Here is a 27938-nt window from a genome sequence, read left to right as displayed (position 1 = left end):
TAACTTATTGTATTATGCCTGCAAGATTATGTATTGCGGCTGTCAGCAGGTTCCCCCGGTACAGTGAGGAGGAGGTAGAGAGGAGACGGGAGGAGGAGGCACAGATACAGGCCAGTGGCAAAAACCAGCCTCAGTATTCCTATGGCTCCCTGCAACCAGGGGCGTCACACCAAATTCTGGGCCCTGGGTACAAGGATTCACTGCGGGCCCCCCATGAATGTTAACTATTGAAAAATAGCAGATATACAAGCTCACAGCGCGGTGGAAAAAGTGTGCAAGAAACCCATGTTTCCATGTCAGTGATGCTCAAACCTTTTCATGTGAAGGACCCCCAAAATGATATGAATTTGACCACGGACCCCCATCTCAAAATATTTAGTTCCAGGGACCCCCCCGGAAGCAAAATTTGAGTTACAAATGTCCGCTTAAAAAATACATATTTAAAGATTTGCACACATTTTCACGACTTTTCAAAAATAGCAGATCTACAAGCTTGCAGCGCGGCACTCGGTGCCGCGCTGTGAGCTTGTATATCTGCTATTTTTCAATAGCCAAAGTTACTAGGGCCCCTCCACCTTGGGCCCTGGTAACTCAGTCCCACTTTCCTACCCCTTGTGACGCCCCTGACTGCAACAAAGGAGACGCTCGCTATTAACATTTTTATGCACATCAGGATGGTAATGGAGTCTGGGTTATTCTCAGTGGTGGAAGAAGTACTCACATTTTTTTTACCTTAAATAAGGCAAATGTAGCGATGTAGATTTACTCTGTTACAAGAAAACTGCCTGTATTAACTCATTCTGAGCCCCAGACATTAACGGATTATAATGTCCAAAGTGCCTCCCTCAGGGCCCATTCACTCCCGTTGTCTTATTTTGAAGGCCAGAAGTCCATAGCGTAAACACTTCCGGTCTGACGTCATCGCGTCCTGCGCCGGAATCGATCATTGTTTACGTGGTGTCATGGCGGCTCGGATCGATCCTTTTATCCATGTGCTTTATAAGATAGCATCTGCCTCCATCTTCGCTTCTAAAGTGTAGTTTTGAGATAATGGACATTAAAGATGAGATCCCCCGTCCACCTCAATGTTATGGATGGGACTATTTTGTGCTCGTGGAGCCGTGATGATGCAAAATCAGCGACGGATTTCGTCTCCGGACCTCCGGCCATTGTTCTCGGTAATGTATCCGCCGTTACAGTAATATATTACTTTTCGCGAGATATCTCGGGAATGGCACTCCAGATACTCGAGTACATTTCGCGAGATATCTCGGGAATGGCACTAAATCGGTTAAAAAGAAAAGAGGAGTTCTGGAAGTCATCCCCTACACTTACAGCGACGTGTGTGTGGTAAATGGTGCATTTATATAGCGCCTTTATCCAAGGCGCTTTATATTATATTGTGCATTACATTCACCCATTCACACACACATTCGTACACCGATGGCGGAGGAAACCATGCAAGGCACCAACCTGCTCACCGGGAGCAACTAGGGGTTCAGAGTCTTGCTCAAGGGCTCTTCGACACCAATTCTGAGGGAGCCCGGGATCAAACTGGAAACCCTTTGGGAACCCTCCGTGTTCTAATGACGGTTTCTCTACCCCTGAGCCAGTGCCGCCCCTGAGAGTGTGTGTGTGTGTGTGTGTGCGTACGTGCGTGCGTGCGTGCGTGCGTGCGTGCGTGCGTGCGCGTGCGCGTACCTGTATTACTATAATCGAGAGGGACAATTCTTTCTGTAGGTATATGTGTCTGTTTGTGCGTTTCCTCTGCTCAGCATTGTAAGGTCGTTTGTGTTTTCCGAGCGGTGCGTGCGTGGTTGAGTGTGGGTCTGTCCGTGCGTGAGGACGTGCGCATACACGTGCACGTGCGCATGTATCTTATTAGCGAGGAACAAGGAAAGGGCGTCTTGGCGCCCGCATTATGTCTCCTGCCCTTTGAGTCCAGGAAACAGATGGCTACACAGTGTAAAATCCTCAGTCTTAATTCATCCATTTAGTAAGCATAGCGAGGGTACAAACTGTTCAAGCCAATGGACCCGTTAAGGGTTTACTCTTAAGTTGAATTAAACAGCGGACACGGAGGATTTGACTGTGTGCATAAGACTGCGGACACACTAACAAGCTGGAGCCACGTAGCGGACAGCCTGACTACTAGACACAGACATGCTAATGAGTTAGCCTCGCTAACACCTCAGGACTAAAGGAGAGGAGTGTTGCCATGTCCCATTATTATAAGCCACTTCGGGCTTGTTTTTGTTTTGTTTTAGTTTTTTTTCCCTGTAAGGTCGCTTGGTAGTTGCAGGTTTTTGGGGTCTTATTTCTTAAATGTGGTTGCTTTTGGGCTTGCTTCTAGATGTTGTTTAAACACACTTTTGAATTTCAAGGACCTCCAAATTAATGTGTGTTTGGCCATGGACTCCAATCAGATTTATTTTGTATTTATTTATTTATTTGATCTCTGTACTGGATTTGTGTTGTAATTTTTTTTTTTTTTTTTTCATAAAACATTTTCAAATACATTTTCCAAGATGTGGTTGAAAAGAGCAGATCTACAAGCTCACAAATAGATTTTCTATCTTCAAATAGCCGACACATATAGATTTAAAGTACTCATGTGGCCCCATAGACGCTTCTTTTGGACTTGTTTTCATAGACCTGGTTGGTTGAGGAGAGGAGAGAATTTCATTTCGTCTCAAAAACCTCAATACGTTCAAGGGCATGCTCATCACATACAGCACGCACGCACGCACGCGCACACACACACACACACACACACACACACACACACACACACACACACACACACACACACACACACACACACACACACACACACACACACACACACACACACACACACACACACACACACACACACACACACACACAGCACTGTCGGTGTTCATGGGTGGATGAATGTGATTTGAAAGTCTGAACATCCCAGACTCCACAGAGGTTTTACCATACAGCTTGTGAATCAACAATTATGCTAATGAGGGTGCGCTATATCGCCGATGTTGCGCAGGAAACCTTGTAAGTCCCCCCGAAAAAGAAAAATGTACTTTTAAGGAAATGAAAACAAGAAGCCATGCTTTCCTAGTCTTGCGTAGCCAAACTATTCCACAATCTCTGAATGCTATATAGAGTCTGGAACGACAGCTCCTGAACGGCGAGTATTGGAAGTAGTCACCGCTGCACGGAACTGTAGTCCCATTGGAAACATAACAGAAACACACTAGCACAGACAGAGTCGTTCGAGCGGCATATTCTTGTTATACTGAAAACATCTGAAAACATCATGGAAGTAACACCAACAACACCAGAGAAAGACAAAATAACGCCTCCGGGAGGACCAAAGGAGCGGTTGCTTCACTTCCACTTTATCCCATACCCATGGGATAATTTTTGGGGAAATAGCCAATCTACAAGCTCACAATGTGTTGCGATGCGACGCGTTGTGAGCTTGTAGATCGGCTATTTCCACTATCAATGTTCTTTTTAAAGTATAAAGTTGTCAAATATGTCAGTAATGTCATATCTGCCATGTGCAACTTCAAAGCCTAAAAGCCAAACAGAAATGAATTTGTCAACGATAAAAACACAATTAAATTGTTAATCGCAATTATCTGAGTGACAATTACCGGTAATCGTCCCGTAAAATGTCATAATCGTCACCTACTTGGAAGTGTGTGGCTGCTCTATCTGCGTTTTCAATCACTGGCAGAATAAAAGAGTGAGAATGCAACGGGACTTCGCCGCTGTCTCTACAGACCGTTGTCGACCAAACGTGGCCTTATAACTGCTAGTCATTTCACTTACAAATGCTTTCAAACGCAACACATTGTAGAGCTTGCTAGACCGGCTACATTTCCGCCATACTTACATTTCCGCCATACTTTTCGACAACACTCTTAACTCATTCTGTGCCTATCCCGAACATGTTCGGGATATTTTCAGTCCAATACAATTTTTTTTTTATTAATTGACTTACCCTGAGCTGCTTGTATAGTCGTGGGTGGTCCTGGCTCGTCCTACGCTAGCCAGCTAGCCATTTTACATGGTCCGACGATATATTCCATTAAAAATGGTTTAAAATACATTTTTGAGACCCCCAATGTTCACCAAATGTTCAGCGCCGCTTCCGGAACGTAGTCCAGTGTGCCTATCCCGAACATGTTCGGGATATTTAATTAAATGAATAAAATGATCCGAGGCCTTCTGAAGCCTGGGCCTAAATGTAAAATCCAGTGGTCCAAATCCTGGGGAAGCCATGCCGGCCGTGAGCCGCGAACGTAGCCGCGAATCGCCGCCGAATCCAATGAAAAACCACATCTTTGGAGGCCCATATCTCTGGATTGTGTTTTTAGGGATGCGCGCCGAGGTTTATTTACGACGAAATCGCCTAAAAATGATCTTTAAAATGACTAGATGGGAATAGCTATTCTGTTAGCATTAACATCCGGGACCTTTCCATGATGTGCACGAACGTGAGCACGCGCGTCACTGCAACGTGAGCCCCTGGATGCTGAAGCGCTCGCCTATGGGAGATTGTCTGGCATTCCAACGGCGCCATCTAGGGGTTGGCACTGGAAGCGTTAAATGGTAAATGCCTTTATCCAAGGCGCTTTACATAGATTGTGTATTACATTCACCCATTCACACACACATTCATACACCGATGGCGGAGGAAAACATGCAAGCCACCAACCTGCTCACCGGGAGCAACTAGGGGTTCAGAGTCTTGCTCAAGGGCTCTTCCACACTAACTCTGGTGGAGCCCGGAATCGAACTGGGAAGGGGAACACCCTTCGTGTGTGTGTGTGTGTGTGTGTGTGTGTGTGTGTGTGTGTGTGTGTGTGTGTGTGTGTGTGTGTGTGTGTGTGTGTGTGTGTGCATCCGTGCGTGATGAGTGTATTGCTCAAAAAAAGCGTAGTAGAATGTGAGAAATCCTCAAAAGAAATTATTCAAGAAAAATACTTTTTCTCTACCAAAAACGTCTCACCACGTTTGTTAGTTTTTTTGCCCAGACCTTCAAACAAGTCTAATATAAGCACGTCTTTTAGGTTTTTTTGCTTTCATCTTTCAATCGGTCATAACTAGCGAATGCTAAATAGACTCAATTTCTTTTTTTTCATGGAAGCACAGAGAGTGTCCGCAATCAATCGGGGAATCGATCAAAAAAAATTAAAAATATTCTGTGACTACTTGAAAAGGTAAGAATAAAAAGAATGCTGTCAGTGGTTAGTTGTTAGTGGTTTGGTAAAATATGAGTTTCACAGTGTGGTGTTTGGTGAGCTTATTCAGTTAGGGCTAAAAACTGATTAGGGGTAAATTCAGTTAGGCGTAAGAGCTATTTTCTGTTAGGGTGTGCGTGTGTGTGTGTGTGTGTGTGTGTGTGTGTGTGTGTGTGTGTGTGTGTGTGTGTGTGTGTGTGTGTGTGTGTGTGTGTGTGTGTGTGTGCGCGTGCGTGCGTCCCACCACCACCTGCTACCATCCCAGTCCATTTCACCAAACAAAGTGGACTGTAATGAGATCTGCATTTTAGAACACAATCCCAGTCGGAGTCATTACCTGCTCTGTGCACAGCAACACACATGCACACAGCAACACACATGCACACAGCAACACACATGCACACAGCAACACACATGCACACAGCAACACACACATGCACACAACAACGCACATGCACACAGCAACACACATGCACACAGCAACGCTCTCAAATGCTTGTGTGTTCCAACCAACGGTCTATTTTGGATTCGTCTCAGGAGAGGCTGGAGACACCCACACACACACACACACACACACACACACACACACACACACACACACACACACACACACACACACACACACACACACACACACACACACACACACACACACACACACACACACACACACACACACACACACACACACACACACCACCACTCGGCCTCTTATCAGGGACTTCAAAAAGACCATCTGCAACCTGTAAATATGCACACGCCACGATTGACACGCAAATACACACGAACACGCGCGCGTGTGCGCGCACAAGCAAATACTGGGCCGAGGCGAGCCTGTTCTGTTGGGTGTAACAGCACCCATGGGAGCAAACAGACAGACAGCGTCCCGCTCAGATCGTCGCATGCCTGCCACGTTCCGAGCACATTCCTGCAGCTCCGTTGTCAGAGCGCTTTGCTTCTCTTCAACACACACACACACACACACACACACACACACACACACACACACACACACACACACACACACACACACACACACACACACACACACACACACACACACACACACACACACACACACACACACACACACACACACACGCAGAGAGAACATAATTATCCTCCGCCAGCTGTTATAGCGTGCAGCGCTGCCTAGCGAGAATGAAATACGTCTGCCGTAACTTCTATAGAGGATCCGCCGCCGGAACTATGTCTGGCACGCACTGCTGTTAAACTGCATCGCGAAAAGTGTCTCGAACGTCAACACACTCAATTGAGAGGAGGCATGGATCTCCCGGCTGGATTATAGCAGGATTAAATGGGTGTACAGTACACTGATATACGCTTAAGAGTTAGTTCAAATCAGAGAAAGTACAACTCGTCTCCGTCGGGGTGGAAACCCGGTAATGTCCGAAACAGTTACTTTTCAGGATTCAAATTCAAAAAGTAGCAGATCTACAAGCTCAAAACGTGTTTGCGATTCGAGCTTATGGATCTGCTACTTTTGATGCGTTTGTGCGACACTGTGGTATGATCAAGTTAGTATGCCGTTCATGTACGAAAAAACACAGAAAGTTAAAATATGGAGTGGAGATAAGAGGTTTCTACCCGACAGCGACGATATGTGAACAAATAGGAGGGGAAGACCTACCAGTAAAGGGCTTTGCACACAGACACAATTTCATTTTGTAAAAGAAAACAATGATTCTCTATGACCTCATGCACACCCGCTACGAATTTGCCATGCGGCAGGTGGCTGCGGCAGTGCGTTTATTTCCCGATCTAACCCAGTTTCGATTTGTGCGTCTTGTCGCATGCAGTAAAAAACTCATTGATTCCTTTTATGACTCCTTTTCGGATCCGCAGTGTGGATACCGCGCAGCCTTGCACACCAAATCCAATGCGTTTTAATCATGCAGCAAACAAACAAAAAAAAAAAAAAAAAGCAATGGTTGAAAATCGCGCCTGTGAGCAAATCCCTTTAGTCATCTCCCATGAGGAGAAATTCTGTTTTCAGACTGCTTTGCCCAACTAATGGCTGCAGTGCTCACAGTGCTCAGATGGTTGTGATCAACGCTTGGTGGGAGCAGTATAACAGCAGTCAGGGGTTATAGGGGGTTATTAAGCATGGGGGAATCCGATCGGACCTTCTGTTTCCAAGGTTGGTGGCATCTCAGTCTCTACCCATTCAGCTACCTAACCCGCCCCCTAAATCAGTGGTTCTCAACCTTTTCAGGCCACGACCCCAAAAATAATCATAACATTTTTTACAACACGGTTCTGTTGTGAAAAAGCAGATCGCGAGGTGGTGTGAGCATGTAGATCTGCTATTTTCACAATTTCAGCCTCTAATAGTTGACAATTTGGCCAATGTTTAATTTGTCATTTTATAGGTATTAACTCATTCTGTGCCAATCACGTGTATACACGTGATATATTAGCGCATCCCACAGTGCCAATCACGTATATACACGTGATTCAAAAAAAAAAAAAAATTTTTTTTTTGAAATTTTTTTTTTGAATTTTTTTTTTGTGGACCCCATCAAAACTAGTGAACATGATTTCAATCGCGATTTTGCATGTTTAACCCCCATACAACCCCCATACAACTCAGGTAGCAGACCTCCAAGCTCACAACAGTGTAAAACATAATGGCTATTATCTCTAGAATGCCTGAACGGATTTCCAATCGGATTTTTTTGTTTGAAAGCTGTGAACAAACTGCACAAACCCACAACAATGCAATCCAGGATTGCATTGGATTTTTTAGAGCTCATTCTTCTCTGTTTTTTTCCCATGCATGAGGTGTGCAAGGTTTAATCATGGCTAAGTTGACGAAAATAAGGCTTTTAAAATGCTTGGTAGCCAATAGCTAACTTCAAGCTAACTTCATCCTCTTCCTGTACATGCACAAAGGAAAGTGTTTAGGCAAGTCATGGCTGCAGGGCTTCTGCATATACCAGCATATCTCTATGGGATTGTCTGTGGCACACTGGGCCCCCTCTAGTGGTGAAAGGGTGGCATTAAATGAGTTAAAAGTCCTTAAATTGTCACTTTGGAAATGTGCAGATACACTTAAACTTTATGTTGGTTTGTTTACTGTTGAGTGAGAAAACAATGTTGCACATTTAAGTTATTCCTGGGTACCCAAAGAATATATGTAATTTCGGTACTGCCTATCGGTTCCTAGCATCGGTTCCCGCAAAAAAAAAAGACAGCACAAACAGCACAAATTGCACCACGATGCGTCGAAGCATAAGTCTACACAGCCACACGCTGGAGCGTCTCTGTGTTGAATGGAGAAATACAGACACAGCGTGGCGCGTCGCTCCAAGCTGCATTCCGACCCTCCCCTCCTCCCTGTCCCTCTGCTCCCCCGTCTCAAGACAACTAGGAGGAATTGGGAAGAAATAGCCAACCAGCAACCAAGCTTTTCTTCTGGAATTAACCAAACTAGAATCCACAGTTCCACAGAGCGACAGAGGGTCTAACATTAGCGCTACTACGCTAGCTAGCTGAGAGCCTGTATCCTACAAGAAGTTCTGCGGTCCTTCGGGCCACTCACCTCTAGAGTTCACAGCAAGATACTTACACCAAAATAATTTGGGGACCCCCATTGCAAATGACTGGGACCAGCAGAACAAGGTTAAAGACTGTAATAATCATATATGTATGTAATAATAACTGTAGTAATGTAAAGATCTTGCATCTCTGTCAAAACCAAGGGCCCTCCTCCTCCTCCTCGCCAAGTCATTTTAAAAGGGAGGTTTGATTACCCATTTAGAACGGGTACACATTATTGTGTATCATTATTTTATGCTTTAATTTTATGCGGCACCGAGTGCCGCGCTGCGAGCTTGTAGATCTGCTATTTTTGAAAAATCGTGACAATTAGAATTTTGACCCGATTCTATAAGTGTCTTTTGAATCCTTCTAAGGTTTTTTGAAAAACCCTATGTTTCTATGTCAGCAATCTGGCCAGCCATCGTCAAAGAAAAGGTCCTTTTCACTTAAATGGAGCTCAGTTAGTCTGTTCTTGAGAGACTACCATGTCAGTGGTTCTCAAACCTTTTCATGTGAAGGACCCCCAAAATGATATTTATTTGGCCACGGACCCGCATCTCAACATATTTAGTTCCAGGGACCCCCCCCAGAAGCAAAATTTGAGTCACAAACGTTCGCTTTGAAAACACATATATTCAAAGATCTGCACGCATTTTCACGACTTTTTTCAAAAATAGCAGATCTACAAGCTCGCAGCGCGGCACTCGGTGCCGCGCTGTGAGCTTGTATATCTGCTATTTTTCACTGGTTAAAGCAGTCAATAATTTCTAGGCCTAAATGGGTTAAGGAGTCGAGGGTCTCAGTGATGGCAGCAGAGCCTCGAACAGAGACCGCCAGGGAGAGGGGTGGGTGGGAGAGGGGGGGTTAGCAGCCAATACAATGGAACACAATTAGCGGAGCTACAGCGTGGTGCCACGGCCCATTGACTGGCAGCGGATTAGACGCCACTCTCTTAGTGCCCTGAGTGAGATATCCACAGCTCACTGACTGCAACATGCCACTCCACAGAGAGCACGCACGCACACGCGCGCACGCACGCACGCACGCACACACACACACACACACACGACAATTTAAGGACTTTTTAAAACCTCTAAAATGACAAATTAAACATTGTCCAAATTGTCAAATATATAGAGGCAGAAATTGTGAAAATAGCCGATCTACATGCACGTAGATCTTCTATTTTCACAATAGAAAGTATATATATATATATTATTTTTTTTACTTCGACTTTCGACTTTCTCTGGTGGGAGTCGACTTGTGTAATGAAGTCGACTGAGTCGACTTCTCGACTTTTTCGTTAATGCCCTAGTGTACACTGATATACGCTTAAGAGTTAGTTCAAATCACACACACACACACACACACACACACACACACACACACACACACACACACACACACACACAGACAGACGCAGCCACTGCGTTCGTGACGCCACAAAATCATTTCCTTCCTGAAACTCGACGACAGGCCCCTAATCTTCGCAGCGTGCGACATTCTGCATGCATGCATACTGTACGGTACACGCGTACGCCATACGTGCGCCGTGCACAGCGTCCGTCCTATAACGACCCTGGCAGCGGGGTTTGTGTTTTTTGCCCTGGGAAAAAAAAACGTGATGCTCAGAGGAGGCCATATGCTGCCCTGCTCTGTCTCTGTGGCCGACATGCAGCTGTTACTGACCACAACCCCCGCTCTCTGGGATTCTGGAAGGAAAGGGCAGTCCCTGGCATTGCTTTCTGTGTGTGTGTGTGTGTGTGCGTGCGTGCGTCCGTGCCTGCGTGCGTGCGTGTGTGCGCGCGCGCGTTGAGGTGATTACAGGCAGCAACTCCAACACACAAACACACACACACGTCAAACGCGCACACACCGACCACACGCTTATTTGGCTTCAATTAGCCCTGTCCTTGCTCGTCACAAGGCTCATTTGTTTGGCCGTGGTTTGTGCGGCTCATTAAAAGGTGCACAGAGAAGGGGCCAGAGGGCTGACTCTGGACTGGAGCCGCTCCAGGGCCACAGCGTGCATGCAGCAGCAGGGACACGAGGAGCGCTGCATGGGGGCACAGTGAGCCGACTGACAGGAGGACACATGCATCCAAAAACCTCCGCTACCCCCTGCCCTTCTCCTCCTATAGCACCCTCCTCCACCTTCTCCTCTTCCTATAACACTGGTTCTCAACCTTTTCAGGCCGCGACCCCCCCCCCCCTTCAGTGTTGACTAAAACTGGCGGATTGATTTGGGGGTTTGGCTTGCAAATTACACCGTGATGATAATTTGAGAATTTGAGGTTGAGAACCACAGTCCTATACCACACTTTTCTGACATCGTACAATAGCTGTCAGAAACCTCTCATCTCTATATTTGAACTTTTGGCGTTTGTGATCAAATACTACAGTACAGCGTCTCAGTAAAATAATCAAAAGTAGCACATCCACAAGCTCGAAGCGCAGCTCGAAGCGGGCATGCCACTTTCTGGCCCGGTGGCATGCCTGCTCACCCTCATGCCCACCTTCACTCCACCCCCACCCTCTCTGGCTAAAACCCTCCTCCACACCATAATGTCCCCTCGTTACGCTCATCAGATCAGATCATTGTCATTCTGGTGTACCCTGGGGGGGTGGTCACAGCCATACCGCCAGACATAATAGACGCTTGAATAGTGTAAATGAATTACCGTTTTAATCTGCAATTAAAATGTTTACATTTGACAAAAAAAGTGGTCCTGACAGAACTGGGTGTGTGTAAACCCCCTCGACTTCCTCGTTCTGTTTTCATTTTCATCTCTTGTTTTTAAAAACGAAAACAATTTGGTTAATCGATCAGTGGGATTGCAGGCCAATTCACAGTCAAAATCCTGCATTGTAAAAAAAAAAAAAAAAAACAGGGCACAAAGAGGCATGTGTGCTTGTAGATCAGCTATTTTCACTAGTTTTGTGCGACAGTCTTGTGTGATGAAGCAGGGCTTTACGTTACGAAAAAAAACGTACACATTTTAAACTTGGAGATACAAGGTTTCTGCCCGACAGTGACAATATGCTGGAGCTTTTTGAGACGTCAATCAATGTCTTTCCTATATGATGCAGGGGAGTTGAGCAGATTCAGCGTCTCGTCATTATGTCCAAAACATGGCAGGAGTAGCAGATCTACAGGCTTGAAATCTGTCGCTTCACCCCTCGCTTTGAGCTTGTGGATTTGCTACATTTGATGCTTTTGTGTGAAACTGTAGTATGATCAAGTAGGGCGTTAATCTACGTAAAAACACAAAAAAGCGACAACATACTGTATATTTTTCTTTCCAATTGGCCACCTTGGCCAACCCACCCTACTTTAAAAACCTTCAAGCTAATGGAGATGATGTCCTGTCAGAACTAAATGCTGTACTCTATTGCATGCTAATGGATTTATGTCTTGGAAGAAGCACTTTTCTCTGATCGCTATCAATTAAGCACTTTCCTGTTGTCTTTCTAGCCAAACGTCGCTGTCGGGTGGAAATCTTGTATGTCCAAAGTCGTTACTTTTCAGGAAATGGAAGAAGATAAAAGTTCCAATGGATCCAATGAAGTTACTATTCAGTCACAAGCTGTTGTTAATACTTTGTATAACCTGTTAACAATCCTGTATAATTTGCAAAAAACGCCTATACACAGCGTACCCAAAATTGATTGTAGTTTTAAAACCATTTGGAGTAATGCATTGGGCATGGTCTCATTTTGAAGGAAACATTTTGAAGTTTTACCCAGAAATAAATAATCACTCTGTGTGCAACTGACATTGAGTAATGCAAGTTTTAACTTACTGGAATAGCAGGTTTTTAATCCTCGCCTAAATATTTTCAGTAAATAGATGCCTGCATAACACTGTTATTATCATATAGGAGCTGAAAAACACAATGTGGACACATTTTGAAGCCTTACCTAGCCCAATTTCAAAGGACATGATAAAACTACAGAATATGAATATTTTACACATGTTTTACTAAGTGTATGTTTATGCGTTTTCATTTGGAGACATTTGCATATATCATATAAAAAGGTCAAAAAAGGGCTAATAGACTGGATTTTTTTTTTTAATTTATTTATTATTATTATTATTTAATTTATTTATTTTACTGACAGCCCTAACACTCTTGGTCTGACATTCGGCGCCGCTGCTGCGTATTTACGCACGGCCAGTAGTGCTGTTACGCAGGGTTTTTTGGGTATTGTAGTTCACTTCAGCCAAAATAAAGTAGACACATTTTGTGGAGAATTTCATTGGCTATAAGAAGTGCCAGTCATCAGAACAACCTGCTGCCATTGGCTGAATATATGGGCCAGGAAACGGAGTCATGGACCTCCTCTGAGAACATACTATTGGTTGCTATTGGGCGACTGGGAGACGACTGAGACAGGACTAGAAGCTCCAATTGGGTGAAATGAAGTGTCAATCATTGTGTGGAGCTTGGAGGCTATTTTAATAGTATTCAGTTGTAAAACTGAAAACCTGAACTGGAGTTAGAAGCAAAAACACGTGAAAGATTGTCATACTCTGACATCACGCTTGTATCCATGACTATAGTTGTACAGAGGTTTCTTGGCAGAAAATGTGGTTTGGACTTTGTACAAACAATGGATTTTATCATGTTTACCCTTCCTCTACACAAGAACATCATTGTTGTGGAAATATATGATGTTGTTGGAGTACAATCCAACTCTAAACGTGAGTAGCAGCAGATTTATGAATATTTGTTTGTTTGTTTATGTCGGACTTCTGCGTTGTTAGCGACGTGAGTTTCGGCGCTATAATCAAATGGTTTGCGGATTCGGAATCACAAGAATCTTAGCTTTAAAATGGTATATACAGCTTGGCAATGCAAGTAACACAGAGGCTTGTCTAAACGTGATTGTTTGTCAACAAACGGCCGGCGGGCCCGCCGGCGGGCCCACACCTGTTAAGAGGATAAATATGTATTAAAAACCCACAGACACACTACAGCCACTTTCATTTTCAAAATCTGTCCAAAATAGTAGATCAGTGAGTTTACAGAACCGTTATGTCTTTGCTACAGTACTTTCTCGCTACACGTTCATAGCACACAGGGCACAAATTCATGTGGGAAAAAACATTGAAATATAATGGAGATACAAGGTTTCTGCCCTGACAGCAAGAGAAATAAAGTTAGAGAACTGGCACTCTAAAGGGGATTGCACACGGTACGCGGTCACCGCCTGCTAGTAATTCATTTTCAATGAGAGGCGGGCGGCTATTTCGTCCGCGCAGCGAAGTTTAGAGGCGGCGAGGCGAGCGGGCGCAGTCCCGTGAAAATCCCCGCGAGCGTGCTCGTTTGTGCATGCGTACGCGGGCGGTGAGAGATGGATTGTGTTCATCTTTGTGAAATACCGCGCAGCGTTTACTCAAAGAGCGAGTGTGTTTGTGTATCACCGCGGCGCGGTCCTCGCAGATCCAAGCGGGAGCCCCGGCGGCAACCGCTGTCCGTCTGTAGAGCGCCTAAGTGGGTTGGAAGGAACAAGTCCAGAATGGCTTCATCCCTCCCAGCCCCACATCTGTTTCAATTATATGCACTTTTACTCTCATCCCCAAAGACTTCCCTGATGCTCACGGTGCTCTGCTGCCTCCCTACATATTGACTCACCTCCACCTCCACTCTCCACCTCCCTCCTCATTCTCCACCTCCCTTGTCTCTCTCCATCTCCTCCTGCCTAAAGCAGTTATTCTCTCAACCTTTTCAGGCAGCGGCCCACCAAAATAATCTTATTTTAACTGGGGACCCCCCCACCCTGACGAGCATAAAGATTTGAGGCATTACATTTTGTATAACACGGTTCTATTGTGAAAATAGCAGATCTACATGCTCACAACGCCTCGCAACGCAACTCTAATATCTGACAATTTGGCCAATGTTTAATTTGTCCTTTTAGTGGTGTTTAAAAGTCCTTAAATTTTCACTTTAGAAATGTGCAGGATACCCAGTGTTTACTGTTGAGAGTGAAAACAATGTTGCGCATTAATTTAGTTAATCACCTGGGGACCGCCCAAACTAATTTGGGGACCGGGACCCCCCTGGGTGTCCTGACCGAGAGGTTGAGAACCACTGTCCTAAAGCTTCACATTCCCACCCTGATGCCGTCACGCAATGGAAAATAGCCGACCTACAAGGTCTTGCAGGTCTGCTATTTTCAATTTTCCACCGGAGCATAAATTAGGCTTTAACCGGCCTCCATTATTTACCCCCCAAACAAACAAACAAACAAACAAACAACAACCAGATACCCTGGTTGGTTCTCAGCTGTCAGGGTGTTTAGTATTCCAGTCTTTTCACCAAGGCCACAGGAATCAGCGGGGAGGCCAGACCAACACACTCAACGTGCAAAACGCACACAACAACAACGCGCGCTCACACATACACACGCATGCGAGCGCGCACACGCAGGTGTGAGTCTGTGTGAATGTGCACGCACATGCACGCTGCCTCACACACCTTGCTAGTTCCCCCCAAACTAGTTCCCTCAGGCAACGGCTTATTATGGCTTAGTTTGTGTTCGAGTGGAAGTGTTTCTGTTTGTGTGTGTGTGTGTGTGTGCATGCGTGTGTGTGTGTGTGTGTGTGTGTGTGTGTGTGTGTGTGTGTGTGTGTGTGTGTGTGTGTGTGTGTGTGTGTGTGTGTGTGTGGTGTTGTTGATGGGTGTGGTGGGGCCAAACCAAAGCCAGGATAACAACCAGAGGGACTTCCATTCTTCCTCATTTAGCATGATGTCCATTACTCCCCCATGCAGACGCTCATTTGCCTGGCAGTAATGTTCCTGCACTAATTCAGACCGTGCATTATTGATGAAGCCCCCGTTACACCCCCTGTCCAGTCTGCACGTCCCAATTAGACCAGACATATCGCTGCCGTCGGGCAGAAACCTCCTATCTCCGCATTCTAAATACGGTGGCCAAATAAATATCATTTTGGGGGTCCTTCACATGAAAAGGTTTGAGAACCACTGACATAGTAGTCTCTCAAGAACAGACTAACTGAGCTCCAGTTAAGTGAAAAGGAGCTTTTCTTTGACGATGGCTGGCCAGATTGCTGACATAGAAACATGGGTTTTTCAAAAAATCTTAGAAGGATTCAAAAGACACTTATAGAATCGGGTCAAAATTCTAATTTTCACGATTTTTCAAAAATAGCAGATCTACAAGCTCGCAGCGCGGCACTCGGTGCCGCGCTGTGAGCTTGTATATCTGCTATTTTTCAATAGTTAAAGCATAAAGTAATGATACACAAAATGTGTACCCATTCTGAATGGGTTAACGCCCTGCTTGATCGTACCGCAGGGTCGCACAAGAGCGTGTAGATCTGACACTTACGCTATTGCTTTTGAATTTGAATCCTCGAAAAGCAACCGTTTTATCTGGGACGTGCCGAGAATGTTAGAGAGGCAGGGGCTGAAATTTCTAAAAAAGGCCTTTTGTTGAAAATATTGAAAATAGCAGACCTCCAAGCTCACAGCGCGTCGCAGTGCAACGGCATTGTGAGCTAGGAGGTCGGCTATTTTCGGTGCTTGATACCACACTGAACTAAGCATAATCAATTTCTTTCGCCATAGTAAAAACTGCATTCATGGTCTAGAGAGGGCACTTTTGATAGACTGATAAAAGGCCCCTTTGATGTCTATGTGTGCACGTGCCTGAGTTTTATTTGGACTTGTTAGGTTTCCTCCCGATAAGAGACGATACAGTTTATACTGTTTGCATTTGTCCATTAGATAGCGTGTTGTTACTAGCAATTGTTTTCCTCACACTGTATCGACGATTTACAACCTGTGGGGAGCCGCGAGGGTATTCCAGTATTCCTACACCTAAATAATTGGCAGAACAGTAACATTGTATTGATAGTATATCATTAATATTGATATATGGGTGGGTGGCAAACGCTTTCGAGGGTTTTCAAGTGGGGGCACTGAACCAGAGTTTGTAAACTGCTGCACTATTATAGATCGCCGCAAATCTGAAGACCCCCATCTTTAGACTCCACCTCACCCCCTATGGCGGTGGCTCTCAACACTTAGAACAAGGGTCTTCAACAGGGGGTCCGGGACCACTAGGGGGTCCTCAGAGTTACTATAGGGGGTCCTCCAAATCATTTAAACTTTTTTCTCCTTTTTTATATTAACCACTTGAACCCTAGTGTCCTTATTCTGAGAACTTTTGCCATAAATAGCCGATCTACAAGCTCACAACGCCTCGCAGCAGAGGTTTGGTGTAGAGGGGAAAAAGAGCAGACTAAGTACATAGCGAAAGGTCAACTTTATCAAGTATTGACAGTTCAAGTGGTTAAATATCTGAAAACACAAATTGACATGAATCCATTGTGCTGTCAAACAATGAAAAGATATGGAATCTATAAAAAGGTTGTGGGGGTCCCTGCTTCATCTCTCTCTGAACTAAGGGGTCCTTGGCCTGAAAACGTTGAAGACCCCTGCTTTAGAAAGACAGGGGGGGTTTGAGGGGCGGTTGGATGGCGAGTAGAGAATGACAGACAGACAGACAGACAGACGGGGGTGGGGAGGACTCATTCTGCCCATGTGGGCAATGTTTATACCAAGGTGCACCATATGGGAACTCTACAGGAGACCCTTATACTGACAACACTAGACACACACACACGCGCGCGCGCGCGCGCACGCACGCACGCACGCACACACACACAGACAGACAGACAGACAGACAGAGGATCAACAGAGAGAGACAGACAAAGGGTTCCACACACAGGCAGACATTTAACCACTTAATGGTTGATTTACAGTATGGTTGACAGGAGTCCCTCGTGGCTCCATGCTAGTGTCTCTTCTGTTTTCTGTTATTGTGGGGAGAGCTTTCGTTGAAAACAGCCGACCAACAAGCTCACAGCGCGCTGCGAAAACCTTCCCCGCAATATGGACGCCGGGGTTTAAGTGGTTAAGAATACAAACACACACCCGTGAACGAACATAAATAGAACTGTTTTACCAGACGCCACTCTCTCTCTCTCTCTCTCTCTCTCTCTCTCTCTCTCTCTCTCTCTCTCTCTCTCTCTCTCTCTCTCTCTCTCTCTCTCGGCTCACCAAAGTCTGCCAGTTTGAGCTCTCCGGTGTCGCTGATGAGCAGGTTCTGTGGCTTGAGGTCGCGGTGCAGGATGTAGCTCTGGTGGATGTAGGACAGACCCCTCAGCAGCTGGAACAGGAACAGCTGCATGACGCACGGGGGGAAACACACAGAGAGAAAAACACCATCTTCAATCAAGAGGAATCAATCATGGACGTATTCTCATGGCGTTGTGGCATCAAAGGGGCCTATACTGTAGCTGTCTAGAGCAGTGGTTCTCAAAGTGGGTGCCACAGTCCAGGGGTGCCGCAGTTATACTTTGATAACATTTGGAATTCGTAATATCACTTCAGTTAAACCACTTCATAAAACAGACCTTGCATTGTACTTGATTACCGGTAGTTATTTTTTTTTCCATCTACACCAACTCTCTTCACCAAAAAATAGCAGATCTACAAGCTGTGAGCTTGTAGATCAGCTATTTTTTGTGAATAGGGAATAGCATAGGGATGCTGGGGTTCAAGTGGTTCCGTGGATGAACATGTTTTTTACAGGGGTGACCTGAGTCAAAAAAGTTTGAGAAGCAGTGGTCTAGAACAGTGGTTCTCAAACCTTTCCATGTCAAGGACATGAAAGTGAACATTCTTAAGTAATATTTGTCAATTCAGTCCAAAGGTATTACAAAAAAAGTCTTAAAAGTCATTAAATTAAATTAAATTCCCTTTGGTCTACAGCACTGTATATAATCACATTATCGAAGATTGTCTCCTTGCTGTACGATTGCCGCAAGGAGGCACAGATTGCCGATAAGTCTACAAGACGCCCAGAGAGAGAATCAGGAACTAATCAACACGTAGCCTATAGTTTGTGCAGTCACACAGTAATTACTGTTAGCAATCAAAGATGACCTTGAAAGCTCCCACACAATGTTCCTGCCCCTCCCACGCAGTATAGTCAAGCTCCTTGCATCTCTAGTGTGTTACAGGCCTAGAATTATTGAATGCTTTAACCAGTGAAAAATAGCAGATATACAAGCTCACAGCGCGGCACCGAGTGCCGCGCTGCGAGCTTGTAGATCTGCTATTTTTGAAAAAGTCACGAAAATGTGTGCAAATCTTTGAATATATGTATTTTCAAAGCGAACGTTTGAAACTCAAATTTTGTTTCTGGGTGGTCCTTGGAACTAAATATTTTGAGATGCGGGTCCGTGGCCAAATAAATATCCTTTTGGGGGTCCTTCAAATGAAAAGGTTTGAGAACCACTGACATAGTAGTCTCTCAAGAACAGACTAAAGGCCCGTTCACATTGAGCCGATCTCGGGGCCGAGGATCCCCGACCAGATTTCGGGAGGACCCCCCGGGAAAATCGTTTGGTCGGCCCCGGAATCGGTCTTGGGCTTGAACAGTACCCCGACACGATCGGATTATGTTAATTAGCTTTTTTATGACCTCGGGACTCGTCGGGAGCACTCACGATAATATCAAAAAAGCTTGATATTGTCGGGTCATCGGGTAGGAATCCTTTACAATTATTGTCGTCTGAATGAGCTCACGGGATTGCATCAGATTATATGAAGCCAGCTCCTCCCTTTTTTAGGCTGCGCAGAGTGTAGGCTATTCTGTCACAGCCTACACTTTTATTATTATTATTAGCCTACTTACTTTTTACTTTAGCCTACTCTCTCCCTTGTTGTAATCACTTGTTCAAAAACGTTATAGCCTATAGCGTTCTTTCTTCTTTTTTCTTCTTCTGCGCAGTCATTTGGCAACAAGGCAGTGTCTTTTTTTTGCTGCGCAGATTTGGCTAGGGCAGTGCTGTTCTATCCGTGTATTATAAGGGCTCTAAATTGACCTTGTGCAACTTGACAGACAGACACCCTATATATAATATCTTATTCATATAATGTAATACTCAAAGTCAGAGACATTCCATTGCATTCCTTTTTTTTTTTTACTTTTACGCGCGGGCTGCAGGCACATAATTGCGCCTCTCGTTCTGTCAGTTTGTTCATTGGTCCTCAAAGAGGACCGCCAGTCCTTGGGGAGTTCCAGGGGGTCCTCAGCTAAATGATATTGAGGAACCTAGGCCTGTCCCTATTCTATATGCTTGGATGTTGGTGGGACAGTAAAAAAAAAAAAAAGCGAGAGGTTAAACTTTTTTTTTTTCTGCGACTGCACGCCCACAACGGCGAGGTTTGGACATTCATAATTGCTATTAGCTGATTAAGCTCATGTCTGTTTAATGTCTGGCTGGTTGCCGTTAAAATGCTGGTTGATGCTTTTTAGGAGTGGACACTGGTCAATCAATGATATTGGAGATGCGACACTCTCAGCCGTGTCTTGCTGGATGCGCATCACATCTCGCGTCTCGCTTGCCAAAAACATAACTGAATATATAATTATAATATCTATAAAGTGAGCAGCGGCCAGTGTGCGCACAGTAGCCTACCTAGAAGACTACCAACCTACCTTTGTTTTTATAATGTTTTGTCATGATGGCGCAGTTATCACTTGTGTGCAAAGGACGATGATACACGAAAGAAGAATGTAACACCAACTTCTACCAATTAATCCATTGCTGTGACAGACAGACAGGGTGAGACAGCCAACGTGCTTCCATGTAGACTACATAATCCACTGGGTCCAGCTTGGTTCAGATCAATCATATCAACATAACAGTAATAACACCAACCAAAGTCTAAAACACGGTGCCGTCAGCAGCTGTGTTGTGTGAGTGACAAGCCTGATTTGCGCTTCGCCGTATCAGCGACCACCACCTGGAACTGATGCGCTAATTATTGATCTGACCAGGGGTGAGATGCCATGGGCTCGCGTGTGCTATAGTTTCGCGCAATGATGTAATGATTAATTTGAGCAAGATATAACATTTTAAAAGGCTTTTATAGGCCTAGCCTAGGTCTACTCTTAATACTTTTTTCACGATGTAGCGCACTACATGTTCAAGTTCAAACTCTTTCATGCTCACAAGACTTCACACAACATGTCGCTTTGATGTCATGCAGGATGTAATGGGCAATTTCCTATATTGATCAGATACACATACACACCTGAAAGCATTCACGCTGATGAACAGTTAATTTGAGCAGTGATGGAAAAAGTACTCCAATTCTTTACTTAAGTAAAAGTATCAATAGGCCTACTGCATTATTAGCTACAAATATCGCACAGACAGAGAGAGAGAGGGAGAGAGAGAGAGAGAGACTCTTTATTATAGACTATAGCGAATATATTTGTTTAATTTCGCCGTTTTAATATTTAATTAGTAGCACTGCCACTGAAGAAAGCACCATGCGTGCCTTAATTGTTAAGAGGCTGCGCAAAAAAAGAAAAGGAAAAAAAGCAGCTGATCAGCGCTCGACGGCACTGTCATTTGATGCACATTTCCAGTAGGCTACTTTATGTCACCCATCCCCGCAGATAATGTGATACACGCTCCATATAAATGACGTTCCAACCTGCATCTTCGAGGTGGCTTTTGATGGCGTTTCACCTCGCTAAAAAACCTCCATGATTTTCACCTTCAACAGATTGGCAGCACTGCAGGACTCATTGCATATGCGAACAGAAGGTAATAAAATGGATTTGGGAGCATAGCCTAATTACAATGGATGTCTCATAAAAAACAATATATATTTTATAGTTGAAGGGCAAATACACTTATACACAGTAGTATGGTCAGCAATGTGCGAACGTTAGATAGCGAATATATTTGTTTAATTTCGTCATTTTAATATTATAAAATCACAACCCATTTCCTTAGAATATATGTATGTAAACATGGTTTCATCTTAAAGGAACCCTTTCTGTACATCTTGTACCCCTGTGGGTCCCGATCCACAGGTTGAGAACCATCTAGTCGTGTCTCTCATGGCACCACCCCCCCGAGATCGTGGGTGGCTAGAATCGCGAGACGTCGGTCTCATTTGTAATGGTCTGAGATATTTCACTTGGCACAGCGGGATATACCGGGCCCGAATTCAAGACTGTCGTTTGAAATGAACACCGATAAACCCCCGGGCACGAGATCTGATCGGATCCAACATCGCGTTTCGTCTGTGAGGCTCTTAACTGAGCTCCAGTTGAGTGAAAAGGACCTTTTCTTTGATGATGGCTGGCCAGCTTGCTGACATAGTTTTTTCAAAAAACCTTAGAAGGATTCAAAAGACACAAGTAAAAATAAAAATTTTCACGATTTTTCAAAAATAGCAGATCTACAAGCTCGCAGCGCGGCACTCTGTGCCGCGCTGTGAGCTTGTATATCTGCTATTTTTCACTGGTTAAAGCATTCAATAATTCTAGGCCTAAATGGGTTAAAGGGGCTACACGATAAAATTCAAAATGTTAAAATGTTGTATTCTTCCCAGTGTCTTTTCCCACCCCCCCAAAAAAAACACACAATTTATTAACTCTAAGCTTTGCCTTTCATCTCTGTCATTTCCTGAGTGGGTGTGTTAGAACGGTTCTCTCCTGAAAAGCTCAGTTCAGAGCCATCTGCGTTAGTTGCTCCTGCTTCCTCAAAGGGTTGAGAGGCGTATTCTAACGAGACTATGAGGTGGGCGGGTTAAAGTGGTGAGGAGGGTGGGGGGAGGTGATGATTGACAGACAAACTCCTCTCAAGAGCGCCCCCTGAACCAAAAAAGGACATTTTGGTATTGCAGCTGAAAAGCCTTGGAATGAAAGAACTGACCACGAAAATGTATTATCGGAGTGGTTGTTGAGGCTTAAACCTGTCTAAGAACGTATTTTGAGCCAATATTTATACAAAACATATAGTTGTATATGTGTGTGGCCCCTTTAAATAATAAATATTGTTGCTGTCGGGCAGAAACCCCCTATATCCATATTCTAACTTTGTGTTGGTTTCTTTTCATAAATGAATGCCTATACTTGATCATACTACATCGTCACACACAACAAGCATAAAAAGCAGCAGATCAACAAGCTCGAAACACAGCGCGAATCGAGGCGATTCGAGCTTGAAGATCTGCAACTTTTCAATTTGAGTCCTTTTGAATTTGAATCCTGAAAAGTAACAGTTTTGAACATAATGAGGTTTCCAGTTTCCACCCCGACATGAAACGATATTCTACACTGGGAAATCCAACTCTTAGGGTGTAGAGATGGAACCAAATGGACCCGAGTTACATAGCCGTATGGTTCATTTTGTCCACACTCTCAGAGTCAGAGCTAAATGAACACTGAGGATTTTACTGTGTGTCTGACTGCCAGTACAAGAATATCTCAGTTAACATTCTGTTGTGGTGCACTCGGCTGCACTGCAGTCCCTGATGAATACGCTGCCGCAAATAAAATAACATAATTTCCCCCCAAATCCATTACATATTCAGGGCACTAAACAACAACAGGACTCCCAAAAACATGTTTCCAGAAAGCAGAAAACATTGCAATGAATGTTCAAGTCATCTGTAATGCAAGGCACAAACCCCTTGTCCTGCCATCTGTTTCAGGAGTCCGTTCCTGACTCCTAATGCTTTTGTTTCTGCAGCAATTGTTGGCTAAATTGGATTTCTATCTGTTGTGCTGCATCAATCTAAAATGTTCATCGTTCAACAGTTTCAATATTACTGAAATTACCATTGTTTTTTTTTTCTTCTTTATTAAGTTGAAGTTGAAAATGCAGCTAGAAGCCAGTCTCATTTTCTGATATTGTGATTGATTGCTTAATAAATCAAATCTTCGTTCCATACACCTTTTTAAGTTCCAATTCCTATTGTGCTGCACCTTTGATGTACAGATGTGCCATTTCAAAGCGTCACATGTCCCGCCATTGACAAGACAGTAGATTTTCAGTGGATTGGCAAAACATTGAGCTTGTAGATCAGCTATTCTTGCCATTTTATGACCTTCTCTGACATTCAAAGTTTAAATCTACCAATGAAGATGGATTCTGCTTTTCAAAGGGAATGGAGTGGTTTCTTGCCATTTGCGGGTTCCTGCAAAAATACACTCCATTCTCCATAAACATTAGAAAGGCAGAACAGGGAAAGAAACCTGTGGAAAAAATCCATTTGCAGGACATTTTCAGGAAAATAGCAGTAAGACTTGAAATGGCACATCTGTACGTACATCTGGGTCCAGGGTACGGCAAATATCTACACGATATACAAGCAAAAGCCACAGCCGCGGGACAGCCAACAAGACAGAAGTGTTGCGAGTGTCGTTGACCGCAACCTTGCAGCCATTTCGCTTCCAGAGAGCACTCTGGAAGAAAACTACGAGCGAAACACAAGACACTCCAACACAAGTCAAACAAAACTACACACTGCAAAACCAACACTCTTATCTGCCGGCACTGCCCCACAGCCCGGCAAGATGACATCTCTCATGGATCGCATTTCTCATGGATCGCATTGTGTTTCAGGTGCAGTTGACACAGTTGTCTGACCAGCGCTTAAACTTGACTCCAGATTTGACTGCAGTAGTCCAACAAGGACATATATAACTTTAAACTACACTCCAGATTTGACTGCAGTAGACCAACAAGGACATAGAACTTTAAACTACACTCCAGATTTGACTGCAGTAGACCAACAAGGACATAGAACTTTAAACTACACTCCAGATTTGACTGCAGTAGACCAACAAGGACATAGAACTTTAAACTACACTCCAGATTTGACTGCAGTAGACCAACAAGGACAGAGAACTTTAAACTGCACTCCAGATTTGAATGCAGTAGACCAACAAGGACATAGAACATTAAACTACACTCAGATTTGACTGTAGTAGGCCAAGGACACATGACATAAACTAGAGTCTAGATTTGACTGCGGTATAGGCCAACAAGAACACAGAACTCCAAGCCCTCAATTTCCCTCAATTTCCCAAGTTCCATCATTCCCAAGGGAATGATGGTAGTCGCTGCATCATGTTGTATGTACTCAAGCACTGGGGTCGAGTACTCCGTCAATCTCTGTATATCGTCGTTGTCGGGTGAAAACCTTGTATGTCCAAAACCGTTCGTTTCGCATTTATCATTTTAAAAACTAGAAGCGTCTAGTCGGCGCCCTGGCCAACTCGGGAACAATGTAAATAGGGGATGAATGCCCCGCCCTTTAATGCAAACCCCATTATACCTGTTGTCATAGGATCTGTTTTGACCATCTGTTTGCGTGTGTCCATTTATGCCCATATATGAGGATATCTGTCTGTCTACGTCCATTTTATGTCCATATATGGAGATCTCTGTAGGACCCGTTTTGACCATCTGTTTGCCTGTGTCCATTTATGCCCATATATGGAGTTATCTGTCTGTCTGCGTCCATTTTATGCCCATATATGGAGATCTCTGTAGGACCTGTATTGACCATCTGTTTGCCTGTGTCCATTTATGCTCATATGTGACTAGGTCTGGTACTTTGTTCCTTATGTCTGCATTGGTCATTTTTCTTTTTTGTACAGATTATCCAAGTACAGAATCTAAGCTTTCATATGATGTATCATTTGTTGGAATTGGAGCATATTTGAAGAAGTTATGGACATTTTAAACTTGTTGCACCATAAACCCCAAAGTGCTTAAAAAGCCATTTGAATGCCAGGAACATTTTTACACCTCTAGGTCGCCAGAAGTGGGTGTGACAATGGGAGGGACAATAGGTACTTACCTACACCCCTAAATCACTCCCCCAAGTCAAACCACACCCACAGTGGTAGCTGTCAACTTAAAATTTACTTTTATTTACTACAATTATTTAAACCTACTATTTAGTAGTAGACCTGTGGTCATATATTGTGCTATAGTGCTTGCAACCATGTCAGAAATAGTGGCCAGTGGTCTTTTCTACCTCCTCCCCTCCTTATATGCTCATCCTGTCATTTTCTTCTTTTTGTAGTTTTTATTTTTCACTAAAATAGTGTGTTACAAAATTACCTACATTTTATAATTAAGTAAAAGTATCAATACTGCAATGTAGAATCACTCTGTTACAAGTAAAAGTCCAGAATTAAAAATGTACTTGAGTAAAAGTACAAAAGTATTGGTATCCAAATGTACTTAAAAGTACCAAAAGTAAAAGTACAAAATGTTTGAAAATAGCAGATCTACAAGCTCACAACGCGTCGCACCGCAATGCGTTGTGAGCTTGTAGATCGGCTATTTTCAAATAGCCTTGGTATAACATAGGGCTAAAGTGGTTTATGTATGTTTTCAACTTTAGTTGCTTTGTAGATTAGCATTATTGGGCTAAATGTAAAGACGCTACGCTGTGCCAACCGTGAATTCAACACAAACTGCTGTTGAGCAGTTTAACCAATTTGCTACGTACGTCTACACAAACGGTCAGATTAAAAAGATAAATTGCTTAGTGAAGGCTCACGGATGTCACCATAGGGTACGCTCCAGCAGAATGTCCCGTAATGATCTTATTATTTAACGAGGAGCATTTTAATCTGATCGGTCGTCGTTTCCTTAAAAAGGTATTAATGTATTTAAGTGCAGTACACCTCGCAACCGATGGGGTCGCATGGCTGAAAAACAACAGAAAATGGCGTCTGATCGGATTAAAATGCTGTTTATTAAACAATACGAAAGATACGGGTAATTCTGCTTGAGCGTACCATACTGTGACATCTGTGAGACTTCAGTAAGCACTTTATCTTTGAAATATGAACGTTTTTGTAGACGTACGTAGCAAATAGGTTTAACTGCTCAACACAAGGTTGAAGTGAATGTATTACGTGCGCAACACCGTTAGCCTGTCGGCTAACTGTGCTTTATATAACATCGTCGAGTGTTTGTGTAACTTCAGTCAGATTGAAGGATCATCTGACTCTGATAATGAACCACAATCTACAGGCTACGCTTAACCGCCTCGCGTTGTGAGCTTGTAGAAGAGCAAAAATAGAGTTTGGTCGCGTTTTATACAACAGATGCCTACGTTAGCCTGCAGCTAGCGCTAGCTAACGTTAGCGTTAGCCGTTAGCCACTGCTAACTGCGTGAAGCTAACGTCTTTCTTTGTGTGCCCGAGAGCGACTCAGAGAGTCAGATCACGACGGATAAATCAAAAAATAAATCCTTCCAGAATACTGTCTTCTGCAAACCAATAACATTAGCGAGATGAAGTTAGTCACTGAGAGAGTCACTGTTTACACACTAGAACCAGATGCACCATGCTGTATGGGCGGTGCTCAGAGCGTGAACACGAGTGAAACCTGAGGAACAATGGATTCCGTCGGCCAATCGAAACGCTATGCAAATATAAAGAGCTGACTTCTCCGCCTCCAGAAACGGTCTGTAATCTCTTCCAAAGTAAGGCAACTTTACTACACCAGTGTTAACATTTGGCAACCTTAACAAAGATATCTTATGGAATGAAAACCCTCTAATATATTCAAACTGTGTTTATATCAAAAAAACGAAAAACAAAGAAAAAACTAAATCACTCTTGTTTTCGCATTTTCTGACTTTTAAAATTGCCGACATTTGGACGGTTCCACCAGCCTCGGACACATATATGGAGATATCTGTATCTGTCTGTCTGCATCCATTTCATGCCCATATATGGAGATCTCTGTATCTGTTTGTCTGTGTCCCTTTATGCCCATTATGGAGATCTCTGTATCTGTCTGTGCCTCCGACTGTGTTGCAGACACAGTGCTGGTTCCCCCTTTAATGCAAACCCCATTATACCTGTTGTCATAGGACCCATTTTGACCATCTGTTTGCCTGTGTCCATTTATGCCCATATATGGAGATATCTGTATCTGGCTTTTTGCGTCCATTTTATGGCCATATATGGAGATCTTTGACCATCTGTTTGCCTGTGTCCATTTATGCTCATATATGGAGATATCCGTATCTGTCGCGTATCGGATCGGGTCGAGGCCGGGCACTGCACTACCTGCTGCGGCGGGGAACGCGCGTGCCGAATTTGAAATAGGGAATGAATGCCCCACCCTTTAATCTATGCAGACACAGCCCAGTTCCGGAAAATCCTGATGTCAGACATCAGAATCAGAACCTTTCGTGCTGTCATAAGAGCCGTTTTGACCATATGTTTGCCTGTGTCCTTTTATGCCCATAT

At 44.0% G+C, this 27938-nt stretch overlaps 1 protein-coding gene across 1 annotated transcript in view; it reads right to left on the bottom strand.

Annotated features, from left to right (window-relative positions):
- The window catches only part of cdk14 (cyclin dependent kinase 14), a gene marked incomplete at its 3' end in the record, with an annotated part of 339638 nt that overhangs the window by 106061 nt on the left and 205639 nt on the right, over positions 1-27938 (bottom strand). The window contains exon 8 of the mRNA XM_080748107.1: positions 17894-18017. Coding sequence (XP_080604233.1) covers positions 17894-18017 — 124 coding nt within the window. The remainder of the gene's footprint in view (positions 1-17893; positions 18018-27938) is intronic.

The sequence above is a fragment of the Nannobrachium achirus genome (genome assembly GCF_963921795.1).
Source record: "Nannobrachium achirus genome assembly, chromosome: 2".
In the NCBI taxonomy this organism is placed as follows: Eukaryota; Metazoa; Chordata; class Actinopteri; order Myctophiformes; family Myctophidae; genus Nannobrachium; species Nannobrachium achirus.
This window is presented reverse-complemented; position numbering and strand designations above follow the sequence as displayed.